The sequence below is a fragment of the Schistocerca serialis genome, chromosome 1 (assembly GCF_023864345.2).
Source record: "Schistocerca serialis cubense isolate TAMUIC-IGC-003099 chromosome 1, iqSchSeri2.2, whole genome shotgun sequence".
Taxonomy (NCBI): Eukaryota; Metazoa; Arthropoda; class Insecta; order Orthoptera; family Acrididae; genus Schistocerca; species Schistocerca serialis.
In genome coordinates, this window is record NC_064638.1 from 398,690,292 (window position 1) to 398,715,413 (window position 25,122).

General features: G+C 47.2%; 1 protein-coding gene across 2 annotated transcripts in view; it reads left to right on the forward strand.

The window, feature by feature from the left end:
- LOC126471774 (protein similar) overlaps positions 1 to 25,122 on the forward strand; it is a 723,501-nt gene that overhangs the window by 289,105 nt on the left and 409,274 nt on the right. The window contains exon 1 of one of the 2 annotated variants that reach the window (XM_050099887.1): positions 6,295 to 6,469. The exons of the other annotated variant lie outside the window; for it this stretch is intronic. Within the exon in view, the coding sequence (XP_049955844.1) occupies positions 6,327 to 6,469 (143 nt within the window). The 5' untranslated portion in view covers positions 6,295 to 6,326. Of the gene's footprint in view, positions 1 to 6,294; positions 6,470 to 25,122 lie in introns of those variants that run through there. 2 annotated transcript variants of the gene reach the window in all.

Here is a 25,122-nt window from a genome sequence, read left to right on the forward strand (position 1 = left end):
GTTCTAGCAGCACAGGTAGAGTATCCCGTATGAAATCATGATAACGTGCTCCATTGAGCGTAGGTGGAAAAACATGGGGCCCAATCAAGACATCACCAAAAATGCCTGCCCAAACGTTCACAGAAAATCTGTGTTGATGACATGATTGCGCAATTGCGTGCGGATTCTCGTCAGCACACACATGTTGATTGTGAAAATTTACAATTTGGTCACGTTGGAATGAAGCCTCATCCGTAAAGAGAACATTTGTACTGAAATGAGGATTAGCACATTGTTGGATGAACCATTCGCAGAAGTGTACCCGTGGAGGCCAATCAGCTGCTGATAGTGCCTGCACACGCAGTACATGGTACGGAAACAACTGGTTCTCCCGTAGCACTCTCCATACAGTGACGTGGTCAACGTTACCTTGTGCAGCAGCAACTTGTCTGACGCTGACATTAGGGTTGTCGTCAACTGCACGAATAATTGCCGCATCCATTGCAGGTATCCTCGTCGTTCTAGGTCTTCCCCAGTCGCGAGTCATAGGCTGGAATGTTCCGTGCTCCCTAAGACGCCGATCAATTGCTTCGAATGTCTTCCTGTCGGGACACCTTCGTTCTGGAAATCTGTCTCGATACAAACGTACCGCGCCACGGCTATTGCCCGTGCTAATCCATACATCGAGTGGGCATCTGCTAACTCCACATTTGTAAACATTCCACTGACTGCAAAACCACGTTCGTGATGAACACTAACCTGTTGATGCTACGTACTGATATGCTTGACGCTAGTACTGTAGAGCAATGAGTCGCATGTCAACACAAGCACCGAAGTCAACATTACTTTCCTTCAGTTGGGCCAACTGGCGGTGAATCGAGGAAGTACAGTACATACTGACGAAACTAAAATGAGCTCTAACAATGTAATTAAGCGTTTCCGGACACATGTACACATAACATATTTTCTTTATTTGTGTGTGAGGAATGTTTCCTGAAAGTTTGGCCGTACCTTTTTGTAACACCCTGTATATGAGGGGCAATCAGTAAGTAATGTAACACCATTTTTTTCTCGCCCAGTTTCTGTTGAAAAAATGCGAATTTTGTTTGGGGACATAGTGGAATGTTCCCGCTTGAGCCATTATAGTTTCTTCAAGTTCTGAGAGGTGGCGGCCTTCAAAATGACGTCTGTAATGGAGGTGCGTTCCAAGCAGAGAGCTGTCATTGAGTTTCTTTTGGCAGAAACTCAGAGTATCGCAGATATCCATAGGCGCTTACAGAATGTCTGTGGACACCTGGCAGTGAATAAAAGCACAGTGAGTCATTGGGCGAGGCGTATGTCATCATCGCAATAAGGTCACACAGACCTGTACGACGATCTACCGCGTGCCGGCCAGCCGCACATGCCAGTCACTCCTGCTGTGTGTGCATCGCCACAAAAATGCAAACCAACTTCTCCATGTAAACGCAAGGCCTCACACGATTCCGTGGACCCGAGAGGAGTTCGTAAAAATTCATCCAACTTTCCTTCCTCATCCACCCAACTGCCCGGATCTCGCATCTTTCGATTTCCATCTGTTTGGTCCAATGAAGGATTCAGTCCGCAGGAAGCACTACCTGGATGATGGTGAGCTTATGATATTGACCAGTAGAGTGGTACAATGCGGGTGTACAGGCCCTCCCAGTAAGTTGACGTACAGCCGTCGCATAGAATGGAGATTATGTTGAAAAAATAGAGCTTTGTAGCCAGAAGAGTGGGGAATAATATGGTGTATTGGAATCCTGAAGAAAACAAACCTGCTTTCAGAAAAAAAGGGTTGCATTGCTTATTGAACGCTCCTCGTATATTTCTGTATATATTCAAAATTATAGCCCCCACTGTACTGGAAATTTGTAAGATGCATTTGGTTCAAATGGCTCTGAGCACTATGGGACTTAACATCTATGGTCATCAGTCCCCTAGAACTTAGAACTACTTAAACCTAACTAACCTAAGGACATCACACAACACCCAGCCATCACGAGGCAGAGAAAATCCTTGACCCCGCCGGGAATCGAACCCGGAAACCCGGGCGTGTGAAGCGAGAACGCTACCGCAAGACCACGAGATGTGGGCTAAGATGCATTTACTGTAGAACGGTACATGCTTTACCACGTATTTCCTGCTGTCGTCATGATCTTTAGAGTGACATGGTCCACACCAGCCAAAGATGCACTACTACCTGATGTTGATGCCATGGCAATGTTTTCATCCTCAGTATATGTTGATGAAGGCATAAGAGGAACTTTTGGTTGTGACTCTTTTGTTCGCTGTTCTTTTATGCCTTGGTTTCACATCTCTTAGTATTGGGTAGTGCTTTTGGTAATACCAATAAAGTTGATAAGTGCACCGAAATTTTCCTTCGCGTTTGATAGCTTAAACATCTGTACGTACGCGGATACCAGTAGACTTGAAAATGTTACACATTACTATGGCAGGCCATGTAATTTTTATTGAATTCTCCACTACGCTTCAAAGTGACATAGATATATAACGCTATTTTTCAACGTAGTGACGAAGTCTGTGCAAACTACGGTTGGAACCAACCAATCGTTCAGTTCCTCGACGACAGAGATCCGCCCCTTGGCCACGGAGCCATTCGACTACCGCTGTGTGGATTCTACTACCGCTGTGTGGACGTCATCTTTGGAAAATCTCTTTCCCCCCACATATTTCTTTAAGTTCGCCGAAAAAATGGAAATTGTATGGCGTACAATCTTCCTTCCTGATCAGTGTCACCCATATCTGTGCGGCTTTGATCAGATTGTTGGCACCATTTCCCTGGGCTATATGCGACATGACATTTTTTGCATATACCGGAGGAATATAACCGTGAGTATCCGTGCAAATTAGACGTTTTTCCCGCAAGACTTGTACTGTCCGACGTACTTCATCTGTTATCCGTACCGCGACAGAAATATGTCTGCAGAAAACCCGCAACACGCACTCTCTTCTGACAAGAGACACATTTGTTGTGCAATGGTCTTAGCGTGGAACATCAAGCATAACTCACTTTCTGCAATCCCTACATATCATTGACTTCGTCTTCTTCGCAGGATACCATCAAGACCAAACAGGTTTCTTTGTCGCATAAAAGATGATTTCATACGGTTGAAAGGGTATTTCAACATCTTACAATTAACGAGCTTGGTGCGAATGATGCCCGGTGCAGTAAGGTGGCGTTTCATTTCGCGGTTACAAAAAAATAAAATGGAAAAACAACGAGTCTAAATTATTGCGAATTACGAATTAGATTTGCTGTAGTATGAAGTGCTTAAGAGTACGAAGTACGAAGAGTGGAGATTCAAGTAAGTTTGAATTGAATTAGGATATGCGTAGGTGATTAATATGGATGCGCGGTAGAGATATTGTGGTGAGGAATTAGCGAACCTGGACAGCCTGACTCTCTCGTGTTCACACTCGTGCACATCACGTGACTTAGGTTGTGTAGATGTCACAGCAGATTAGAATTATGTAACGAAAAAAATATTGTAACATTTGATATAACGGAACAAGCCAAGAGCGTGGGCCCTTTGCCTTTAGTGGGGAAGTGCTCTACCGACTAAGATATCCAAGCACGACACACGTCCAAGTCATTCTGGAATTACTTGAGCACGGTTCTCACTGAGGCGATACGATATACGATGGGACTCATGATAATTCGCAACAGCATCCCGCATTGATGGAGCGCGTAGAAACGTAGTTGAGGCCTATTAGGTGGTGCACACTGGGACGACAGGTACACAACACCGATATGAATCTCATTCGTATGCTCAGCGCGACACGGAGTGCTAATTGCTCCGCGCAACTTCGAGGGCTATTCGGAAAGTTAGGAACGATCGGTCGCGAAATGAGAACCACAGTGAAAATCAAAACTGTTTTATTTGCAACAGCTAAACGGTTCAGCCACTTCTTTACATAGACATCTGCCGTAGAGTTGTACCAACTTCGCAGTGCCCTCGTTATGGAAATGGAAATGAGCGTTTGGCGTCATTGGCCAGTAAGCCCATTCCGGGGCAGGTCCGCCTTGGTGCAGGTCTTATTACATTCCGCGCCGCATTGGGCGGCCTGCACGCCGGATGGTGATGAAATGATGATGAAGACAGCACAGCACCCAGTCCCAGAGCGGAAAAAATCCCCGACCCAGCCGGGAATCGAACCCGGGCCCGTAGGACGGCAATCCGTCACGCTGACCACTCAGCTATGGGGGCGGACACCCTCGTTATAGAAGGCAGTCACCTGTGCTTTCCGACATTTTAATACTCTGGACCGCAACTCGCTGTCTGTGCTAAGATGTTGTCTTCATAGCCAGCGGTTCATTTGAGCAGAGAGAATAAAAATCAGGGGGAGCCAAGCCAAGGCCGTATGGTGAGCGATCGAACACTTCCCACCGAAATCGCCATAGGACCGTCTTCATTGCCCCTTCAGTGTGCTGCCGAGATTTTTCATGAAGGAAATGCATACGATACTTCGAAATTAAGTAAAACACAGCGCATATTTGAGAAATGCGCGGTAAAAAAAAAAAAAAACGTAGTGTATGGCCACTTTACGTTTGGTGCGTTTTAGGTCATACAATAACTGATGATGGTCGAAGTGGAGAGGATATAAAATTTAGACTGGCAATGGCAAGGAAAGCGTTTCTGAAGAAGAGAAATTTGCTAACATCGAGTATTGATTTAAGTGTCAGGAAGTCGTTTCTGAAAGTATTTGTATGGAGTGTAGCCATGTATGGAAGTGAAACGTGGACGATAAACAGTTTGGACAAGAAGAGAATAGAAGCTTTCGAAATGTGGTGCTATAGAAGAGTGCTGAAGATTAGATGGATAGATCACATAATTAATGAGGAGGTATTGAATATAATTGGAGAGAAGAGAAATCTGTGGCACAACTTGACGAGAAGAAGGGATCGGTTGGTAACACATATTCTGAGGCATCAAGGGATCACCAATTTAGTATTGGAGGGCAGCGTGGAGGGTAAAAATCGTAGAGGGAGACAAAGAGATGAATACACTAAGCAGATTCAGAAGGATGTAGGTTGCGATAGGTACTGCGAGATGAAGCAGCTTGCACAGGATAGAATAGCATGGAGAGCTGCATCAAACCAGTCTCAGGACTGAAGACCGCAACAACAGTGGGAAGAAAGTGATGGTGTAAAATTGTAGCATCTTTGCTGTTACATCTTCGTGTTATTGCTGTGTATGAAGAAGCTATATATGAATTTCAGAGGAGTTTTTACGTGAAAGTTAAATATTGTATTGCAGGAAAATGTATGGATGATTAATCTTAAAAGGATGAGGGTGTACATTATTATTAGACGATTTATTATACGCCAGCAGTTGTCTTGAGGCTGCGTATTTAGTAACGCAGTACTCAGTCTCTCAGTCTTCAGGACACGAATAGCCTACCGGTACCATCCGACCGCCGTGTCATCCTCAGTGGAGGATGCGGATAGGAGGGGCGTGGGGTCAGCACACCGCTCTCCCGGTCGTTATGATGGTATGCTTGACCGAAGCCGCTACTATTCGGTCGAGTAGCTCCTCAATTGGCGTCACGAGGCTGAGTGCACCCCATTTAGTAACGTAGTACATCCGCAAAATATTCGCGTTAGCCGGCCGGAGTGGCTGAGTGGTTCTAGGCGCTACAGTCTGGAACCGCGCGACCGCTACGGTCGCAGGTTCGAAACCTGCCTCGGGCATGGATGTACGTGATGTCCTTAGGTTAGTTAGGTTTAAGTAGTTCTAAGTTCTAGGGGACTGATGACTTCAGGTGTTAAGTCCCATAGTGCTCAGAGCCATTTTAACATACCGAAATTGTTTTTAACCCTGAAGGAGAGCCGTACCTCTTTCCATTCCCGATTAAATACATGACATTTGGAAGTTGTCCGCAACGAGCTTGGCAGCGGCGCGCCACATGCAAGGCAATTGCCGCCTGCTGTGTCTTGTTGTTTGGCTCTTGCGGGAATAGAAGTGCCGCAGGAACAACCTTCGCGTAGCCTGATCTGCGTGTCCTGTCGCATCAGTGGGAATCGTGCCCCACAGTAATGAGTCGCTAGATTTGACGTGCAGGTAGGTGTCTCTTTGTGGCTAAGTGTGTTGTTTGGGTTTGGCACGGCCGATCCGTGAGGCGAGCGGAGATGAGGGCGACCATTAGCGCAGGGCGCGCAGCGCGGGCGGGGAGGGCCGCGGCGGCGCTGGCGGAGGCGGCGGCGGCGCTGCCCGCCGGCCGTGCCCGCTGCCCGCCGCCAGTCGCTCTCGAGGTCCGCTCGCGGCAGGTGCGCCACTCACTCTGTCTCTCGTGTGCCGTGTGACATGTGGATGCGACAACACGCCGAAACGTGGCGGCTCGCCGGCTGCGCCTGCGCCGCCGTGCCGCTGCCGCTGCCTGTTCCCGCGCCCCTTCCCACGCCGACGACACCACCACTAGCCGACACTCCGGAGGACGTCTCTTTCAGGTACGGCGCCAGTAGTCGCAGCTTCCGGTCGACGACGAGGCTAAACCTGTTGGGGTGCCAGTAGGATTCTTAGAGCGCTATGCGGACCGGTGGACTGCGTGCTTCTGTTGATACGACAAATGAGTCCGTTGCTCCAGTGAGTTGCGTCCAGTGACACTTTTGATATGAAACGCTACAGCTACGTGCTTCGTTGTGAATGCTTCCTTAGATCGCGTGTTCGACCTCTAGACTACTGGGTCTTCTAGTAGAGGGGTTTTTGTGATTACAATTTCATCGCTCACGTTCAGAGCTTACGTGTTTCTTGTAAAACGGCTGCACCATATGCTCTGGAGCTTTGGAGATGAGTGGGAATCGCTTACTGCCTTCTTAGAGGAGCTGGTTTTCGTTTATTTTCTCCAACCTCTTACAGCGTGTGTGATGTGTATGTGTTTCAAATGGTTCAAATCGTTCTGAGCACTATGGGACTTAACATCTGAGGTCATCAGTCCCCTAGAACTTAGAACTACTTAAACCTAACTAACCTAAGGACATCACACACATCCATGCCCGAGGCAGGATTCGAACCTGAGACCGGAGCGATACGAGCAGGTATCATGCATTTTCCGACTGACCTTGATGATGACTGAGGTGTTCAGCTGAAAAACCGATTGAAGGTTGCTAAGTAACCAGTTGCATTCCGCGATGAGTTGCCATGCACCAGCGGACGGGAGTTTACAGTGAAGTTGGAATTTGTTTTCATTTTCTTCCGGAGATCTTTGTCACTGAACAAAAGTATCGCTTATAAAAGTTTTCCAACCAAATGGACGACTGCTGAGTTAATCTCAAAATTTAGCCACATGTATCTGGCCATGGTAATTTATAACACGGTAGAGTTCGACTTGTACGTCTTATACAGATAGATTACGTAACTTACTGTGTGCTTTTTAGAATTTCACTACCCGCTGAAAGCTAAAATATTAAAGTGAAAAGGGGGCTGCAAAGCATCAAAATGTAATCCTAACCTTTAAGAGCCTTGAAACTGCGTATACTGCTTTCAGTTGATTATTTCTGTCGGAAGCGTGGATTGAAGTAATTTAATATCGTTTTTATAAATAACTTCTCCCAGACTTATATGGAAAATGGATATTTATATTTGCAGAATGCTATCATCTTGAACATCTGAATGATTGCCGGCGTAAGCTGCACGAGTGTCATTTCCAAGCAATGCGTTATTGTGACAGAATATCTCGTCACTCTCTCCAGGTTCCGTTTTGATTGTCTTACTAGTAACAGATCTGTAATGTAGCAATGATTTACACTTCATCGTAAGAGGCACCATGAACAGAATTATAACTTCCATGGTCACTGATACTACCTGTAACACCCACCCTTCCGTAACCAGTCATCCAATCATTTCATGAAGAAATTTTAAGAATGCATGTTCTTAAGTATTGTGTACACTTCCTTCCAAGAAATGAGAAGCACATTGATAGAACCCTACTCGACTATAGAGCGGAGCAGCGAACTCACCGGCAGCATTCCAGACAGCGAGAAAAAAAGTTTCTCAAAACTTCTACCGGACTGGCTCCTTTATAAGGCGAAGACCGAAGGATGGGAGGAGAGGGGGACGATGGCAGGTGGAGATAAGGAGGTGGTGTAGGTCAATGCTGAGACGCGGCCGACTCATTTTCTGTGTTCCGTCCAGGGTTTTACACGCTGTCTCCCACTGTATGCTAACCTTGCTCCTCCATTTCCGATAGCTCCAAAAAGCTTCAGGCGCTGTTATGGTTGTGTTTTGTCTTCCCGTACAGCGTTCACTTGGAAAGAAAAATGAGTGATTATTCTGCATTCCTACGTCGTTGAAAGTCATACGTCTCAGTATTAGTAGTGACGTTATCTTGATGTCTGCTCAGAGCGAAATCAGAGGATGGCAATGGTCGAAACAATGCTGATGGCTAGAATACGCTAGCCCCGACCGAAGTTGCACTGCTGAGACGTAATAAGTGCTGCCCATGCGGCTACTACGAATTGCCTGAGGACGTCTGACGTCAGGCGACTACCGGATCCGGTTGAAGAAATTTATGACACACCCGTTGATAATGTGGTCCATTTTCCATGCTCAAGAATAAAGACGTTGCGACGAAGTGACAAGGTTCCAAGAATTTCGTCTGCGGTCTCGCCGTTTACCAAACAGTTGTGGGACTTTGTACGTCGCTGTCTGCTCCGCATACAAACATCTTCCAATTTGTGTTACTTCCACCGTTTGGTGTTAACGGTGGTCACTGGCGGTTTCTCAGTGTATCAGACGTACTATACAGTCAGAGGTGTTTGTGCTACTCACGCCGCTACGCTGTTTTTCTTATCTTGTCCTTGTAACAATTTTCTGTTTCATATTTTTTTTTTATTTCATAGAATTTAGTATAGCCTTCGTGTTCAACCACATCCTTGCGAAGTATGTTAGTGTTTAAGACGCTGTAGTATATTAGAGACGTGCAGGATTCAAATTCCTTGCGACTTCCCTAACTTAGATTTTCGGTGTTTTCCACAGAATTACAAAAGACAAATGCCGCTATGGCTCCTTGAATAAGAGTGCGATCGACTTCGTCAGCTATCCTTTTGCAACTGAGCTAGCGCTACGTTTCGAAAGTTCTCCACGTTTACTGAATTTTAAACTATAGACTTCCTCCTTTTCTATTTTTCTGGTGCATTCCTGCAAAAGTCCTGTGTAGCTTATCTATCAGGTGAAATATTCATACAGCGCTGCTTCTGAGCAGACTGGTATATTTCGAAGAAGTACAATTTCTAAATTTTCTGACTGATTTTCACTATGAAAAAAGAGAAAGGATGCCAAATTGCATTTACTGATGTACACATACGTAGAATACCGACGGAACTTCAGAGCACAAGGTCTGCAGAGAGTACACTGACACGGTTAGATGCCTTCGCAGTAATTTCAAGAATTGTCCCAAACGGAAAAGAAGAATTATCGAAACGTTGGTGGACCGGGCTACAAAAATTTGTCAGCCACAGTACTTGGAGGACCAGCTCGATCATTAAGAACTGCCTTCAGAGGAAACAGCTGTTCTGGCAGAAAGGGAAATAGGGCACTACAGCCTATAAGACCCAGAATTTCTAATAAAATAGAACGAACTAAAGGGAAAGTTTTCCTACCGTTCGTAAAATAGGTGACACTTGGCCATATCAGAGTACTCAGAATACACGGTATTGAAATAGTGTTTACATCAACAAGGTAGATGTGCGAATATTTGAACACTGCAAAGGAAACATAAAATCCCTCGCACACGCTGTCAAGTGTACATGGGAACTAGGAAAAGAAGCATTAACATCCGCTTTAAGGAACACAAGATTGCCGTGTTGGCAACACGGATAAATTGTCAGCAACGGAACATGTGTTTGGACGAGGGAACCACCAAATTCATTTCTCTGCTACCATGGCTTTATCGAGATCGAATCATTGGTATGCTAGCATGTACAGGAAGACAATAGAAATTGAGAAATATAACAACGGCCTTAACAGAAAAGAAGGGCTGAAATTAGACAAGTTGTGGGCTTTAGTACTAAATAAAGGATCAGAACACATGTCGGTGCGACTCAGCGATGTTAGGCAGCGGTCTGATGACGTCACGAACCGACCGTTGCCAACGCCCGTTGCCCGGATACGTATAAACAGTTGGGATTGCTGAGCTTGTATGAGATTGTAACTGCTTTGTGAGTTGTCACAGCCTCTGATGAAGTCTCCAGCATTGGAAGACGAAACGTTAGGCAGAGAAATATGCCTTGGACCACGGCCTAATTCGCATAATTGTGCGAGTTACACAATACGATCCGGCGACAAACCCGAGAAGCGTATTTACAACAGATCCGTCGGGAAAGCGTGATAAGTCATATCAGTAAATATTTCGATGAACTATTTCTGCTGTCCCGTTATTTATTACATAATTGTTGCTCTTATTACGTCGTTGTCTGTTCAGCGTACGAGCAATGTTTAATTGTGTTACTTCCTCTTCCTGATCATAAGCGTGACCACCGTCGTCTCACAGTATATAAAATATATACGGCTTTTTTCGATGTTTCTGCCACCTTGCTGTCCTGGGCAAATATCGGATTGCTGGCGTGACATATGTATGGCCTATTTCTTCTTTGGCCCTCGACAGATGGAATATTAACGTACAACGTTGAAGGTCTTTGGTACCAGCACATAACCCCACGGACACCACAGTTACCGTTCCGGCGCAAACTCCACTCGTTTATATTTCAACAAGAGAAGGAATATGTTGGTTGAATATTGGAGTAGAACACGAAAGGCGTAGGATCAAATCCTCGCCTGGCCATCTTGACTCAGGTTTTCTTTGATTTCTTACAGAGCGGAGTGGTAAGACAGCGGAGTCATACGCAGGAGGACCGGCGCTTCAAATCCCCATCCGGTCATCGCAGTTCAGTTTTTCGCGGTTTCCGTACACCATTTATGGCAGATACCTGAATGACTCCCTTTGAAAAGAAGACTGCTGATTTCCTTTCATATCCTTCCCTATTCCAAGCTTGTGCTCCGTCTCAAATGACCATGTCATCGAAGACACGTTCAACCGAAGGCTTCATTTTTGTTTTTTTTCTTTTTTCTTTTTGTTTTTCGGAATCAGGTCGACAGAATGCTGAGGTGGTTCCCTCAGAAATTTCACAGTGAATTTCTTTCTCGGTGCTTACCTAATCTGAAGCACATTCTTATAAGAGCCTTCTTCTTATTCTTCTTCCTTCTTCTTTGTCGTGTCCCGTTTCTGTACAAGTCGGCGTTATTGTACATGTGTTAGGAAAAGAAATGCTGACCAGATACTCTTCCTGCATCGCTACTCCCTCCGGGACAGAATTCGAGTACGCAATGTGTTTGCTTCTAGAGTAAATCAAATGTGTGAAGAAGAGTTTTAAATGTTTTCTTGTATCTGAGGTATGATGTGGGCGCCAGACTGGTATTTACCCAGTTGGTGTGGGAAACAGCCTAAAAACCTCATCGTGATGGCTGGCTCAGCAGTCCTCGTCTCTAATCGGCGAGGCTGATTCAATATGGTGCAGGCTTACCTCCCTGTATTCCGAAAGCGGTGCGGTAACGCTCTTGGTTATCCGAGAGCCACTCTTACTAGCGTGAAATATAATAATTTACGATCCGTACATCCTAGGAAAGGCATATCTTATAAACATAAAAATTATGTGGCAACAACGGGATTAGTATCATTTGAAAACTAATAACATTTTTCCCCAAAACTGGACATCATTTGGGTATGAGGTCTAATCTTTTACAATTACAGATCTTCTCCTAATTAATTTAATCAGTTTGAACCCTAGCAATACTACGGCATTTTCGATAACGTGCATTATCAGCAGGGAGAGTACTATGTGTGCACCCTAAAAAATAAAAAACCGTTAATTGTTGTTTTTTTATATTAACAACATACTTTTTATAGAGGCACTGGTGTGTAAGTTTGGTCAAGGAATCTAAAGTATCTGTTAGCACACCCTTAGCGGTACCGTCGCGAATTTCAATAACGTGTGCTGCTGGCTTTAAGCCAAAAAATAAATAAATAAATAAATAAAAATGGAAATTTCGTTCATCGTTGTTGATTTTTATCTCATTATACTTTTGAAAGAGATATTGATGTGTAAGCAAGGCCCTGAATATGGAAATTTTGAATACGACATTCATTGGGAAACTAACATCTACTACTGATACTTAAATTTTTCGGTTACGTTTAACTGAAAACTTTAAAACATATATGGAATGTAGTAGAATAATTCATTAAAACAGTAAGTATCTTTTTCAAACTTTGAAATCTAAAATAACTAACTAGATTACAATATTTTCAGAGACAGCCAGAAATGACTCTCCCTCGCTCCGTCCTTGCTATTACGAAGGTTAATACATTTCAGATAGATCAGCTTAGTTTTGCAGCTCAATACGATGGTAGCTATAGACAGTATGCGTGCGTTTTTCTCAAATTGCCGAATCGAACACTCTAAAAATGAATACACAACGTCCTGCCCTACGGAAGAGTAAACATAAGAACATAGGAAGATCGTTATTCGTTACCTTGTATAATCTCAGATCGAGGCTACTCAATATATTATTAATATTTTATTAAAAATTTACGATACATTTGTACCCTCTTTGGAAGGCAGAAAACATGCGAGATGTTTCATGCTGCGTCTCTCATCACCTACCTGTAACTTTATTTCTGATCCTCTTCCTACAAAGAACTTGAGCTGCTGAAAAATCATGGTTGCACACAGCTGTATTAATCAATTCATTACAGTTTCAGTAACAAAAAGACCTCTTCAGGTGTAGTGTTACATTATAATCGGATGTGGGACAACACATAAGCAGCATCGAGCACCATTTCACACTGCAACAGCCGGCCGGAGTGGCCGAGCGGTTCTAGGCGTTACAGTCTGAAACTGCGCGACCGCTACGGTCGCAGGCTCGAATCCTGCCTCGGGCATGGATGTGTGTGACGTCCTTAGGTTAGTTAGGTTTAAGTAGTTCTAAGTTCTAGGGGACTGATGACCTCAGAAGTTAAGTCGCATAGTACTCAGAGCCATTTGAACCACACTGCAACATCTCCATTTAACGACACATGCCAAAATATTATGACCACCTACCTAACAGCCGGTATGCAGGCCCACATCTGGGGGGAAAGGGGGGGGGGCGGCAAACCGAGGTATCTGAGCGGGCGGTAGTTTCAGGGGGCGCAAAATTCATATTCTCGAAGAAAAAAAAGCCTTTCTTCACGAAGCACCTATCATCCAGCGCACGTTGGCCTGTCGATTGTTCATATGATTTTGTAACGCATATCTGTTGGTTTTTGAACATTTTCGAACACATTCTAAGTAGAAATCTGAACGAGTCTTAAGTCGATTTTTGAATGCGTGCATAGTGTACGCAATGTTTCTGCCAGGAAAATCTAGGTCGCATCCAGAAATAAAAAACTTTCCCACAGACACAAGGGGATGGGACTATACGAGCTGCGCCGAATAAACACGAACAGAAGAATGTCAATCGCTGTTTATTTGTGGTTGGTTGGGTATGTGAATGATAAGCGTTGCCATAATTACTAGCGAAATTCGTAATTTCAGACAATCAGAGTAGAAATAAACGACTAATAGGAGTAATAGGTAAGAAAGATTGCACATTATCTTCTCGGTTTATCCAAGAAAATGAAATTTTGACAGGACATTTTTACCAGGTCGCTACACTACTAAGCCCCCCTGCGGGTCCGGGGGTAAGAATGGCCCGCAGTATTCCTGCCTGTCGTAAGAGGCGACTAAAAGGAGTCTCAAACTTTTCGGCCTTAATGTGATGGTCCCCTAAGGGGTTTGACCACTAGATTTCAAGTGCGTACCATTTGGGAAAGGACGCCTTATGTGGTGCATTCTATATCCATCTTGCCCTCAGATCTGGCACAACCGATTTTGTCATGGAGTTGGCCTTACACCGAGCATCCGGCCACGTCAGCTGCAGTGTGTTCCGGGTGGCATACATGCCCTCTATTGTGCACTTCCATCTTCGCACTCATGACACATATGGATATTTGACACCCGACATCCAGCACGGTAGCCAGTCCGTTGTGGTGGGGTCGTCATGTACCCTCTTGGTGGTAGCCCCCTGACTACACAGGGATCGCACTCGCACTGTTGATGCCTGAGCTGCTACCTCCCCACGTATGCCGAGGAGTAGATGCCTATCCCTCTGGGGCATCGGGACTCCCGGCAAAGGCCATCCTGCCAGGTGGTGTTTGCTGCGGCTGGGTGGCGCCCGTGGGGAGAGCCCCTGGTCGGAGTGGGTGGCATCAGGGCGGATGACCCGCAATGAAGCGTGGTACATCATCTCTCGCTGGTGGGCCTCCACCAGCAGTCTCTAAGCGATCGAGGTCTAACCTCAACGGCAAGCAATACAATCAAAGATCATTTCCCTGCCTAGCCACTCCATGGGAGGAACGCATGGCTAAAGACAGCAGTGGAGATTATTCACCCCAGTACCTTGTCTGTACACGGGTTGATGGTGAATCTTTTATGCCAACCAAGCCTCAGTTTTTTGTGGAGCATTTAGAGGACAAGTTCGGGAAGGTGAAGGGCTTGTCCAAAATGCGCTCTGGGTCAGTTCTCATCAAAACAGCTTCCTCTGCCCAGTAACGGAGTTTGCTCGCTTGTGACAAGTTGGGGGATGTTTCAGTTAGCATCACGCCCCATAAGAGTCTCAACATGGTCCAGGGTATTATATTCCACAGGGATCTTCTTCTGCAGTCCGACGATGAACTACGCGCCAACCTAGAACGACGAGGTGTTCACTTCGTCCGACGCGTCCATCTTGGCCTTTGAGGGTGACGTCTTACCCGAAAAGGTTAAGGTGATGGTTTACCATTGTGATGTCAAGCCATATATCCCTCCTCCGATGCGGTGTTTTAAATGCTGGAAGTTCGGGCACATGTCATCTCGCTGTGCTTCCAGCATCACGTGTCGGGATTGTGGACGTCCTTCGCATCCCAATACTCCGTGTGCCCCGCCTCCTATCTGTGTTAACTGCGGAGAACAGCATTCCCCCTTCTCGCCGGACTGTAGGATATTCCAGAAAGAAAGGAAGATAATGGAATATAAGACCCTGGACCGCCTGTCATACCCCGAGGCTAGGCGGAAATATGAGCGGCTCCATCCTGTGGCAATGACGTCAACTTACGCCGCTGCTGCCACGACGGTTCTCCCATCGTCCCGAATCGGCTCTAAGATCGGTCAGAATCCACCAGCCCCCTTGCTTGTGGGGGGCCCTTCACAACCTGTTGCTCCTGCTCCATCTACTTCAGGAGCAACACCCCCCCCCCCCCCCAACACTCGGGGACATCAGTTCCCCCTTCCCGGCCGGAGAAGCGTAAGACTTCTTCGGCTCCTCTCGCAAGGAAGGGGTCCCTTGGGGACCTCCCTTCGCAATTTCCGACCAGCAGGACAGCAGACACCCGCAAGTGGCTCTGCATCTGAGGACGAGGCGGAGATTCTGGCGTCCGCTGAGGACCTCGATCTCGCCGGTCCCTCAGACGCCATGGATAGCGCTAGCACCGGTGCTCAAATGGAGGCAGCAGGTGACCCAGCGGCGTAATCTACCTTCCAAGTCCCGTCACGCCTCTCTCAGACATGGCCAATAACATCCTCCAGTGGAACTGCGGCAGTTTCTTCCACCATCTAGCTGAGCTCCAGCAACTTATCAGCCTTCATCCTTTTCTCTGCATTGCTCTGCAGGAAACTTGGTTTCCAGCAATGCGAACCCCTGCCCTCCGTGGCTATCGGGGTTGTTATAAGAACCGAGCAGCTTATGCAAGGGTGTCTGGTGGCGTCTGCATCTATGTCCTTAACTCTCTTCACAGCGAGTCTGTCCCTCTACAAACGGCTTTAGAGGCTGCGCTGCTGGCCCAATTGCCGCCACCTTTCTTGTTACTGGGCGATTTCAATGCCCACAACCCTCTATGGGGTGGGACTGTCTCCGATGACCGTGGTCGTGCCGTGGAGCATTTGTTGGCTCAGCTCGACCTTAGCCTCTTGAACACCGGTGCTCCTACGCATTTCAGTGTGGCCCATGGCTCGTTCTCGGCCATCGATCTCTCTCTTTGCAGCCCCGGACTTGTCCCATCCCTCCACTGGAGAGTGCATCCTGACCTGTATGGTAGTGACCATTTTCCCATCTATTTGTCACTGCCCCAGTGTCATTCTTCTGGGCGCCTGCCCCGCTGGGCTCTCCACAGGGCTGACTGGCCGGCTTTTACTTCCGCTGCAACCATCGAGTCTCCCCCACAGGGTGACATTGACGAGGTGGTCCGTGTCTTATCATCATCATCATTTATTGCCTTATCGGGCCTTTAAGGCCTACAGCAAGAAGAACAAAAGGAAAAGTAAAGACAAAAAGACTTACAAAAGTACTCTATACAGTAGTAAAAGTTACATATGTACATTACAGCTTAAAGAAAAAACGAAAAAATAAACAGGGCATTCAATCAAAGGTTTAAAAGGCAAGGATACATTACAGAAACAAAAAAAAAAAAAAAAAAAAAAAAAAAAAAACACACACGCAGTGTCTGTCAATTACACGAGAGGAGGGAGCTGTTGCAGATGGCAGTCCATCTCATCCGGTCGTTGGCGTCCTCCTCCACGGCTGCTGGTTCCACTTCTTTCAGGATCGTTGTTATCCTATCCTTCCATCGAGTTCTTGGGCGTCCTCTAGGGCGTTTTCCTGTGGGTTGAGAGTGGAGGACTCTGTTTGGAAGGGATCCGTCTGCCCGTAGGATGTGGCCAAACCATTGGAGTCTCTTCTGCGCCAATATTCGTCCAATGTGTGGCTTTCCATACCGCTGGTATAAATCTTCTTTTTTTCTTCGTTCCCATTTACCTTCCATGGCATTGTAGATGGGTCCATATATCTTCCGAAGTACCTTCCTTTCAAATGCACATATTGCTTCTTCTGCTGTTGCTGATGTTGCCCAAGTTTCACAGCCGTATAAAAGTACTGGTCTCACCAGTGTCGTGTATAGGTGGATCTTGTTCTTCTGCGATATCAGCCGAGATCTGAAAAGATTGTTCAGGCTAAAGAACATGCGATTAGCATTTGTTATACGTTGCTGTACTTCTTTCGTTACTTCACTTCTATTTGTTAGTATGGAGCCCAGGTACTTGAACTCTTCAACTCGTTCGAAAGTATGCCTGTCGACATCAATGGAAGGAGGGAGATCTCGGCGGCGTGATACAACAAGATATTTAGTTTTTTCCTCGTTCACCACCAGCCCAATTTTCTCTGCATTGTGGAGGAATCGGGAAGTATCCCTGCGTACTTGCTCTAGAGTGTCGCCAAGGATCACAACATCATCAGCAAATGCCAAGATTGTGTCTGCTCCCACCATCTCCATCTCTCTGGTTCGACAAGTGTCACGGCTTACTTTTTCCAGGGCCAAATTGAATAATATTGGCGCCAATGGATCTCCTTGTCTCAATCCATTTTGTATACTGAATGATGGTGATAGTTGATTACCAAACCGCACTTGGGCCGTAGACTGAGAGTAGCAAGCAGCAATTAAGCGGATGTATTTTGATGGGATGCCAAGTTCCTCTAACGTTTCCCATAACGTGGCGCGGTCAATGCTGTCATAAGCTTGTCGAAAATCGATGAAGATGAGGTGTAGATCCTTATTGAATTCGTAGAATTTTTCTATCAACTGCCTCAGAGTAAATATGTGATCAATTGTCGATCGTCCAGCAACGAACCCACATTGATAGGTCCCTACAATTCCTTCAACCAGTGGTTTCATGCGGTTTAGTAGCAGTGTTGTAAAAACTTTGTAGCCAATTTCAAGTAACGAAATCCCTCGGTAGTTGGATACATGAGTAGCATCTCCCTTCTTGAATATGGGACATATGATTGCTCCCTTCCATTCCTCAGGAATAACTTCTGCTTCCCAGATGGTAGAAATTAATCGTTTCAAAGCACCCACCAGTGTTTCCCCTCCCAAGCGAAGCATCTCAGCTGTGATACCACTACCTCCTGGAGCCTTGTTGTTCTTGAGTGCTTTTAGGGCAACACTGATTTCTTCCTCAGATGGTTCAGGGACTTCAACTCTGTCAAAACGGGCATCCGTCTGTGTTGTCCCTACTGGTGGGTTGTCGGGATTCAATAGGTTTTCAAAATGTTTTTTAAATAGGGTTGCTTGCTCTTCTGGCGGTACAACTTCACCCGTCTCATTCGTTAGGACCAATGTACGTTGTCTGTATGCGCCTCTGGCGAATCTTGAGGCCTGGAAAAACGAGCGTGACGACTTTGCTTCTTCGACTGCAATCAACAGACTTTTGTGGTGGTCCCGTTTCTTCTTTCTCATGAGTTGGTCCGTGTTACGCCTCGCTTCGTAGTAAGCTACCCTTGCTTCTTCCGAGAGTTGCTGTAGCCATTTTATCCTCTTCGCTGATCTAATCTCAACAGATTCTCGACATTGTTCATCGAACCAAGGTTTACTTCTTCGTTTTGCATCGCAAACTAGTTCTTCATTTGCACTTTCTAACACTGCATTCCTCAGCAGCATCCATGCGTTCTCCACACTGGTAGGGTTCTCTGTTATTGTGAGATGTTCTGCAATTTTTTCTTGATAGCGCTGTCTCACTTCTACATCTTTCAACTTATTCTTGTCGAAGCGGACCATCATTTCAGAATTTCTTCTCCACATGGTTGAAAGTTTCAGACGTAGTTTGACTACCACTAAGAAATGGTCTGAATTCATATCTGCCCCGCGAAAGGATCTTACATGCTCGACACTACAATGATGTCTTCGGTCAACAAGAACGTGATCGATCTGGTTCATCGTACTTCCATCTGGGGATATCCAGGTTACTTTATGCACTGCTTTGCGGGGGAAGTATGTGCTTCTAACGATCATTCTCCTTGTATCGGCAAGGTTAATTAATTTGATACCATTCTCGTTGCTTGTTTCATGGATACTATCAGGCCCTATCGTTGGACGATACTGCACTTCTCTTCCCACTTGGGCATTGAAGTCTCCCATTATCAACTGAATTGAGTGTCTTGGGAGTTTGTCTACTACATTCTCTAGTTCTAGATAGAAGTTATTCTTTGTTTCTTCATCGGCATCCTCTGATGGGGCATGACAGTTGACTAGGCAGATCTTATATGGTTTAGCGTGTAAAATCATCCAACAGATTCGGTCGTTTACAGGAGACCATTTGTTGACAGCCGATATCATTTTATTGTGTACAGCAAAACCAACTCCAGAAGTCCAGGCTGGGCTTAGCTCATTGCTGTTAAAGAGCGTGTGAGTATCTCCAATCTTCATAACACCCTGAGGAAGTCTTGTTTCTTGAATTGCTGCCACTATGCATTGATATTTACTCAGTTCTCCTCCAAGTTGTTTCATTCCCCCCGTCATGATTGACCTTACATTCCATGTTCCAATTCTAAATCCAGAAAAACCATTTACGCATCCAGTTTCGTCACCATTTTGATCCGTCCAGTTTTTCCTTTTGTCTTTTTCTTTAACCAGAATCTTTTTTTACAGAGGATGGGGGGTTGGCCCATCCTCTAACCCTCCTCCTTTCTCATCCGGGCTTGGGACCGGCAATGGCGGAGTCCGTGTCTTAACCACGTCAATCATTTCGGCGGCAGAGGCTGCCATCCCCCGCTCTTCTGGACTCCCTCGGAGGAAGGCTGTACCCTGGTGGTCGCCGGAGATTGCTGAGGCTATTTGCGACCGTAGGCGGGCCCTCCAGCGTCATAGGTGGCACCCGTCTCTAGAGACCCTCATCGCCTTTAAGAGGCTCCGTGCCTTGGCCCGTCGTCTTATTGCACGACGTAAGCAGGAGTGCTGGGAGAGGTATGTCTCATCCTTGGGCTCCCGTGTCTCCCCCTCGCTCGTGTGGCCCCGGATCCGGCGGATTTATGGATACCAGACCCCTATGGGTGTCCCTGGGATCTCCTTGGACGGCGCTGTCTGCACGGACGCTGCCGCCATTGCTGAACGCCTTGCTGCGCACTTTGCTAAGAGTTCTGCGACTGCAACTTATCCCCCCGCCTTTCGCTCTCTAAAGGAGCGAGCCGAGCAGACGCCGTTATCATTCCACACGCGTCGTTCTGAAAAATACAATGCTCCTTTCAGCTAGAGGGAATTCCTCGCTGCCCCCGCCGATTGCCCTGGTACGGCACCAGGACCAGACTGCATCCACGTACAGATGCTGAAGCATCTCTCCAGGGACTGCCAGAGACACATCCTCACCATCTTTAACCGCATTTGGAGCGAGGGCGTGTTCCCGTCGCAATGGCGAGAGGGTGTTATTGTCCCCATCTTGAAGCCCGGTGCGGACCCACTGGCGGTGGACAGCTATCGTCCCATTACCCTCACCAACGTTTTGTGCAAATAACTCGAACGTATGGTGGGGCGGCGTTTGTGTTGGGTCCTTGAGTCGCGTGGTCTCCTCGCTCCATCCCAGGGTGGCTTCCGTCGGGGCCGGTCTGCAGCGGACAATTTGGTGCGGCTGGAATCTGCTATCCGGCCTTTGCCCGACGTCAGCATCTCGTTGCTGTCTTTTTTGACCTGCGGAAGGCGTATGACGCCACATGGAGGCATCACATCCTTGCTACGTTGCATGAGTGGGGTCTTCGTGGTTGGCTCCCGGCTTTTCTTCAAACCTTTTTATTGCGCTGCTCTTTCTGGGTGCAAGTCGGTGCCACCTCTAGTTCCTCTTATACACAGTAAAATGGGGTCCCGCAGGGCTCGGTGTTGAGTGTCTCCTTATTTCTAGTGGCCATTAATAGTCTGGCTGCAGCCGTGGGGTCGTCGGTGTCTCCTTCTTTGTATGCCGACGACTTATGCATCTCCTTTAGCTCCACGACTACGGGAGTCGCCGAACGCAGGCTGCAAGTAGCTGTTTGCAAGGCAGCATCATGGGCTCTGACTCATGGTTTTCAGTTCTCTGCAGCCAAGACTCGAGTTATGCACTTCTGCAGGCGTCGGACAGTCCACCCTCATCCTGAACTGTACCTCGACGGCCACCTGTTTGAAGTGGTGGACACATGCCGCTTCTTAGGACTCGTCTTTGATGCCTGGCTCACATGGGTTCCTCATATTACTCAGCTGAAGCAAAAGTGCTGGCGGCACCTCAACGCCCTCCGCTGCCTGAGCCACACATCTTGGGGTGCGGATCGCTGCACGCAGTTGCGGTTGTACAGGGCCCTTGTGCAGTCCAGGCTTGATTATGGGAGCCTGGCCTATGGGTCTGCATTACCCTCCGTGTTGACGTTGTTAGACCCCATACACCACTGTGAGGTTCGGTTTGCAACTGGCGCTTTTCGTACGAGCCCTGTGGATAGTCTACTGGTGGAGGCCGGGGTTCCCCCGCTGCGGATTCGCCGCCATCGACTGCTCGCCGACTATGCTGTCCACGTGCATTGCTCGCCGGGCCATCCCAATCGTCGCCTGCTTTTCCCTACCATGGTCCTCCATCTGCCCGGAAGGCGACCTAGGTCTGGGCTTTCCCTATCTGTCCGCGTCCAGTTCCTGCTGTTGGAACTGGGGTCATTCCCTCTTCTGCCTCCCTTCCGGGTCCGTGCACCTACGCCTCCCTGGTGTTTGCCCCGGCCGTCCGTCCGTCTGGACTTGGCACAGGGACCCAAGGACTCGGTTCCGCCTGTGGCCCTCCGTCGCCGTTTTCTTGCGCTCCTCGCCTCATTTTCGGGCTGTGAGACTGTCTACACTGATGGTTCCCTGGTTGATGGTCGCACTGCCTACGCTTTTGCTCACTCTGCCGATGTTGAACAGCGCTCCTTGCCGGCTGGCTGCAGTATTTTTACTGCAGAGCTGGTGGCCATATTGCGCGCTCTTGAGCATATGCGTTCCTGCTCAGGTACGTCCATCGTCATCTGCAGTGACTCCCTGAGCGGCCTCCAGGCCATCAACCGTTGCTATACCTCTTCTCCTCTGGTGTCCTCTATTCAGGAGTCTGTTTCCGCCATTACCCGTTCTGGTCGTTCGGTGGTCTTTGTTTGGACACCAGGTCACGTTGGCATCCCGGGGAACGAACGTGTTGACAGGCTGGCCAAAGGGGCGATCGACGCCCCAGCTTTGGAGATCGGCCTCACAGCTCGCGATCAGCAGTTGGTGTTGCGCCGTAAGGTGCTTGGGATGTGGACTGCTGAGTGGCGTGGCATGACATCCCCGAATAAACTGCGGGCTGTCAAGGAGACGACCGATGTGTGGCGCCCCTCCCTACGGGCTTCTCGCAGGGACTCTGTCATCCTGTGTCGGCTCCGCATCGGCCATACCTACCTGACGCACGGCCATCTTTTGCGTCAGGAGGATCCCCCCCTGTGTCGGTGTGGGTCCCGGCTGACGGTCGCCCACATTTTGTTGGAGTGTCCCCGACTGCGCACCCTCCGGCAGTCTTTTAATCTTCCGGGCACTTTGCCTTTGGTTTTATGCGACGATACCTCCATGGCTGATGACGTTTTAAATTTTATTCGTGGCAGTTCTTTTTATGGTTCCATTTAGGGAGGTCCTGCACCTTTCCCTTTCTGTGTCTTTTGTCCTCGCGTCTCTCAATATTTGTTGCTGTTTTGGTGTGTTGTCGGATGGTTGACTCTTTCCCTTTTTTTTGTTCTCATGGTCATTCAACCAGTCTCCGGCCATCTTCTTTTCTTCTGTTTGATTCTGTCTGGTGTTCATCTGTACTCTTCTTGTCTGTAGTGTTTGTTGCTGCATTTGTGTTCTTTTAGTGCCTGGGGGGGAGTCTCCTCCCCCCTTTGGTTTTTACATGCTCCGCAAATTTTCGGCTCGCCTGTTTTTGGAATGGGGGACTGATGACCTTCGCTGTTTAGTCCCCCTTAAACATCCCAACAACCACCACCACCACTACACTACTAAGGGCCAGTTGTTAGGTTAGCAGCCGCTTAAGTTCTGTTCTAGGAGCAGCGCGGAGAATGCGTTGTGCGAACACATAATAACGCCTAACCGGGGAATAAACGCGAGATAATTAAACTGGTGATTCTGGCTGGGGTAGCGAAGTTAACCAGAGAGAAAGTTTTGACAATGGCAGGAATAGTAACAGAATTAGTGATAACGGGACTGGTCGTCGAACAAGGAAGGAGAAGAAACGAGGACATCACACACACTATATGGGGGACTATGACGATTCCAAATTTATATAAAAATTTAATACTACTACTACTACTTTTCGATCTCACGCTTGAGAAACTGGAGCATATGAATGACATTTGAAACTATTTTCTAAGATAAAACATTTTGCTTATACTTTTAGTAAGCATAATAGGCATTTGACGCTATTACTTCGTGAATGATATTCTGTGGTGTTATTTATGTAAACGAGGTAGATAAAAATGACAATTTGTGCCAAAACAGTCTCACTTATTTGAAGTGTATTACAATTGCTGCTATATTAGAAAGGACTATCGTTTTATCTAGCGGACAGTGAGAAAATATACGTAATCAGAGCGAGAAATGACACCAGCCTTGAGTACTACTCGTTTTGACAGCTTTTTCAGCATTAGAAAACGACATTTTGATTTTTCATGTAGCAAAACGTTTGACGAACTTTGATGAGGTACTAGATTCTTTCGCGGAAAGAAAAGCACGCCAAGTAAAGCTGTAGCAAGATTAGAGAAAAAAAAACTCGGATCCAAGGATTTAAGAAATGGGTGTTGTCTTGCTTGTCTCTTGTCTTTACTGCTTTTATGTCGCACAGAAGAGAAAGTTATTAGCTAATAGCCAATAAAGAGTGCAAATTTTCTGAAGTGTTCTTATCCTCCCGGTCAAAAAAATCCCACCCAGTATTAATTATAAGCTTTTTTAAAGGGGAGTAGGATGTCAAACCGGCCGACTGGGAGCAGGAGAGGCACAACAGGACATTTTAATTTCCATTGTCCTGAATATAAGTTTGATGGCTTCCATTACAAAATATACATGTTAGAGTTCCACAGAGCGAAATACAGTGACGTGTGATGGAAGAATGCTGTGTGAAGAGGCGTGGCACTGCATTTTGGCACACTTGAGACCAAATAACATGTTTTACATTTGCTCGCCGCGCGGAGTCGCGACGCTGTTTAAGGCGCCATGTCACAGATTGCGCTGCCCCTCCCGCCGGAGGTGCGAGTCGTCCCTCGGGCATGGGCGTGTGTGCTGTTCTTAACATAAGTTAAAGTAGTGTGTAAGTCTAGGGACCGATGACATAAGCAGTTTGGTGCCTTAGGAATTCACACAGCCGGCCGGAGTGGCCGTGCGGTTAAAGGCGCTGCAGTCTGGAACCGCAAGACCGCTACGGTCGCAGGTTCGAATCCTGCCTCGGGCATGGATGTTTGTGCTGTCCTTAGGTTAGTTAGGTTTAACTAGTTCTAAGTTCTAGGGGACTAATGACCACGGCAGTTGAGTCCCATAGTGCTCAGAGCCATTTGAACCATTTTTGAATTCACACACATTTGAAAATTCTTGATATTCTTTGGCCGTCATGGGGCCTTGCACGAGCTACACTGGACCCATGGATGCCCACGTGAATGTTCCCCCGATCATAATGGAACTGCCGCCACATTGTCTCCGTCTCTCAGTACAGGTTTCAAGGAGCTGTTCTACCGAAAGACGACGGATTCGCGCCTCCCCATCGGCATGTTGAAGAAGGTATCGGGATTCATCAGACCACGCAACGCTCTGGCACTGCGCCAACGTCCAATGCTGATAGTTACGTGCCCATATTAGTCGTAGTTGCCGATGTCACGGTGTTAACATTGGCACATGCATGGATTGTCGGCTCCGAAGGTCCATCGTTTGGAGTGTTCGCGCACTGTGTGTTCAAGCACACTTGTACTCTGCCCAGCATTAAAGTCTGATTTTAGTTCCGCCCAGTTCGCCATCTGTTCATATGGCTCTAAGCACTATGGGACTTAACATCTGAGGTCATCAGTCCCCTAGACTTAGAACTACTTAAACCTGACTAACCTAAGGACATCACACACATCCATGCCTGAGGCAGGATTCGAACCTGCGACTGTAGCAGCAGCGTGGTTCCGGACTGAAGCGCCTAGAACCGCTCGGCCACTCACCACCTGCCCTGTTTCACCAGTCTGCCCAGCTTAC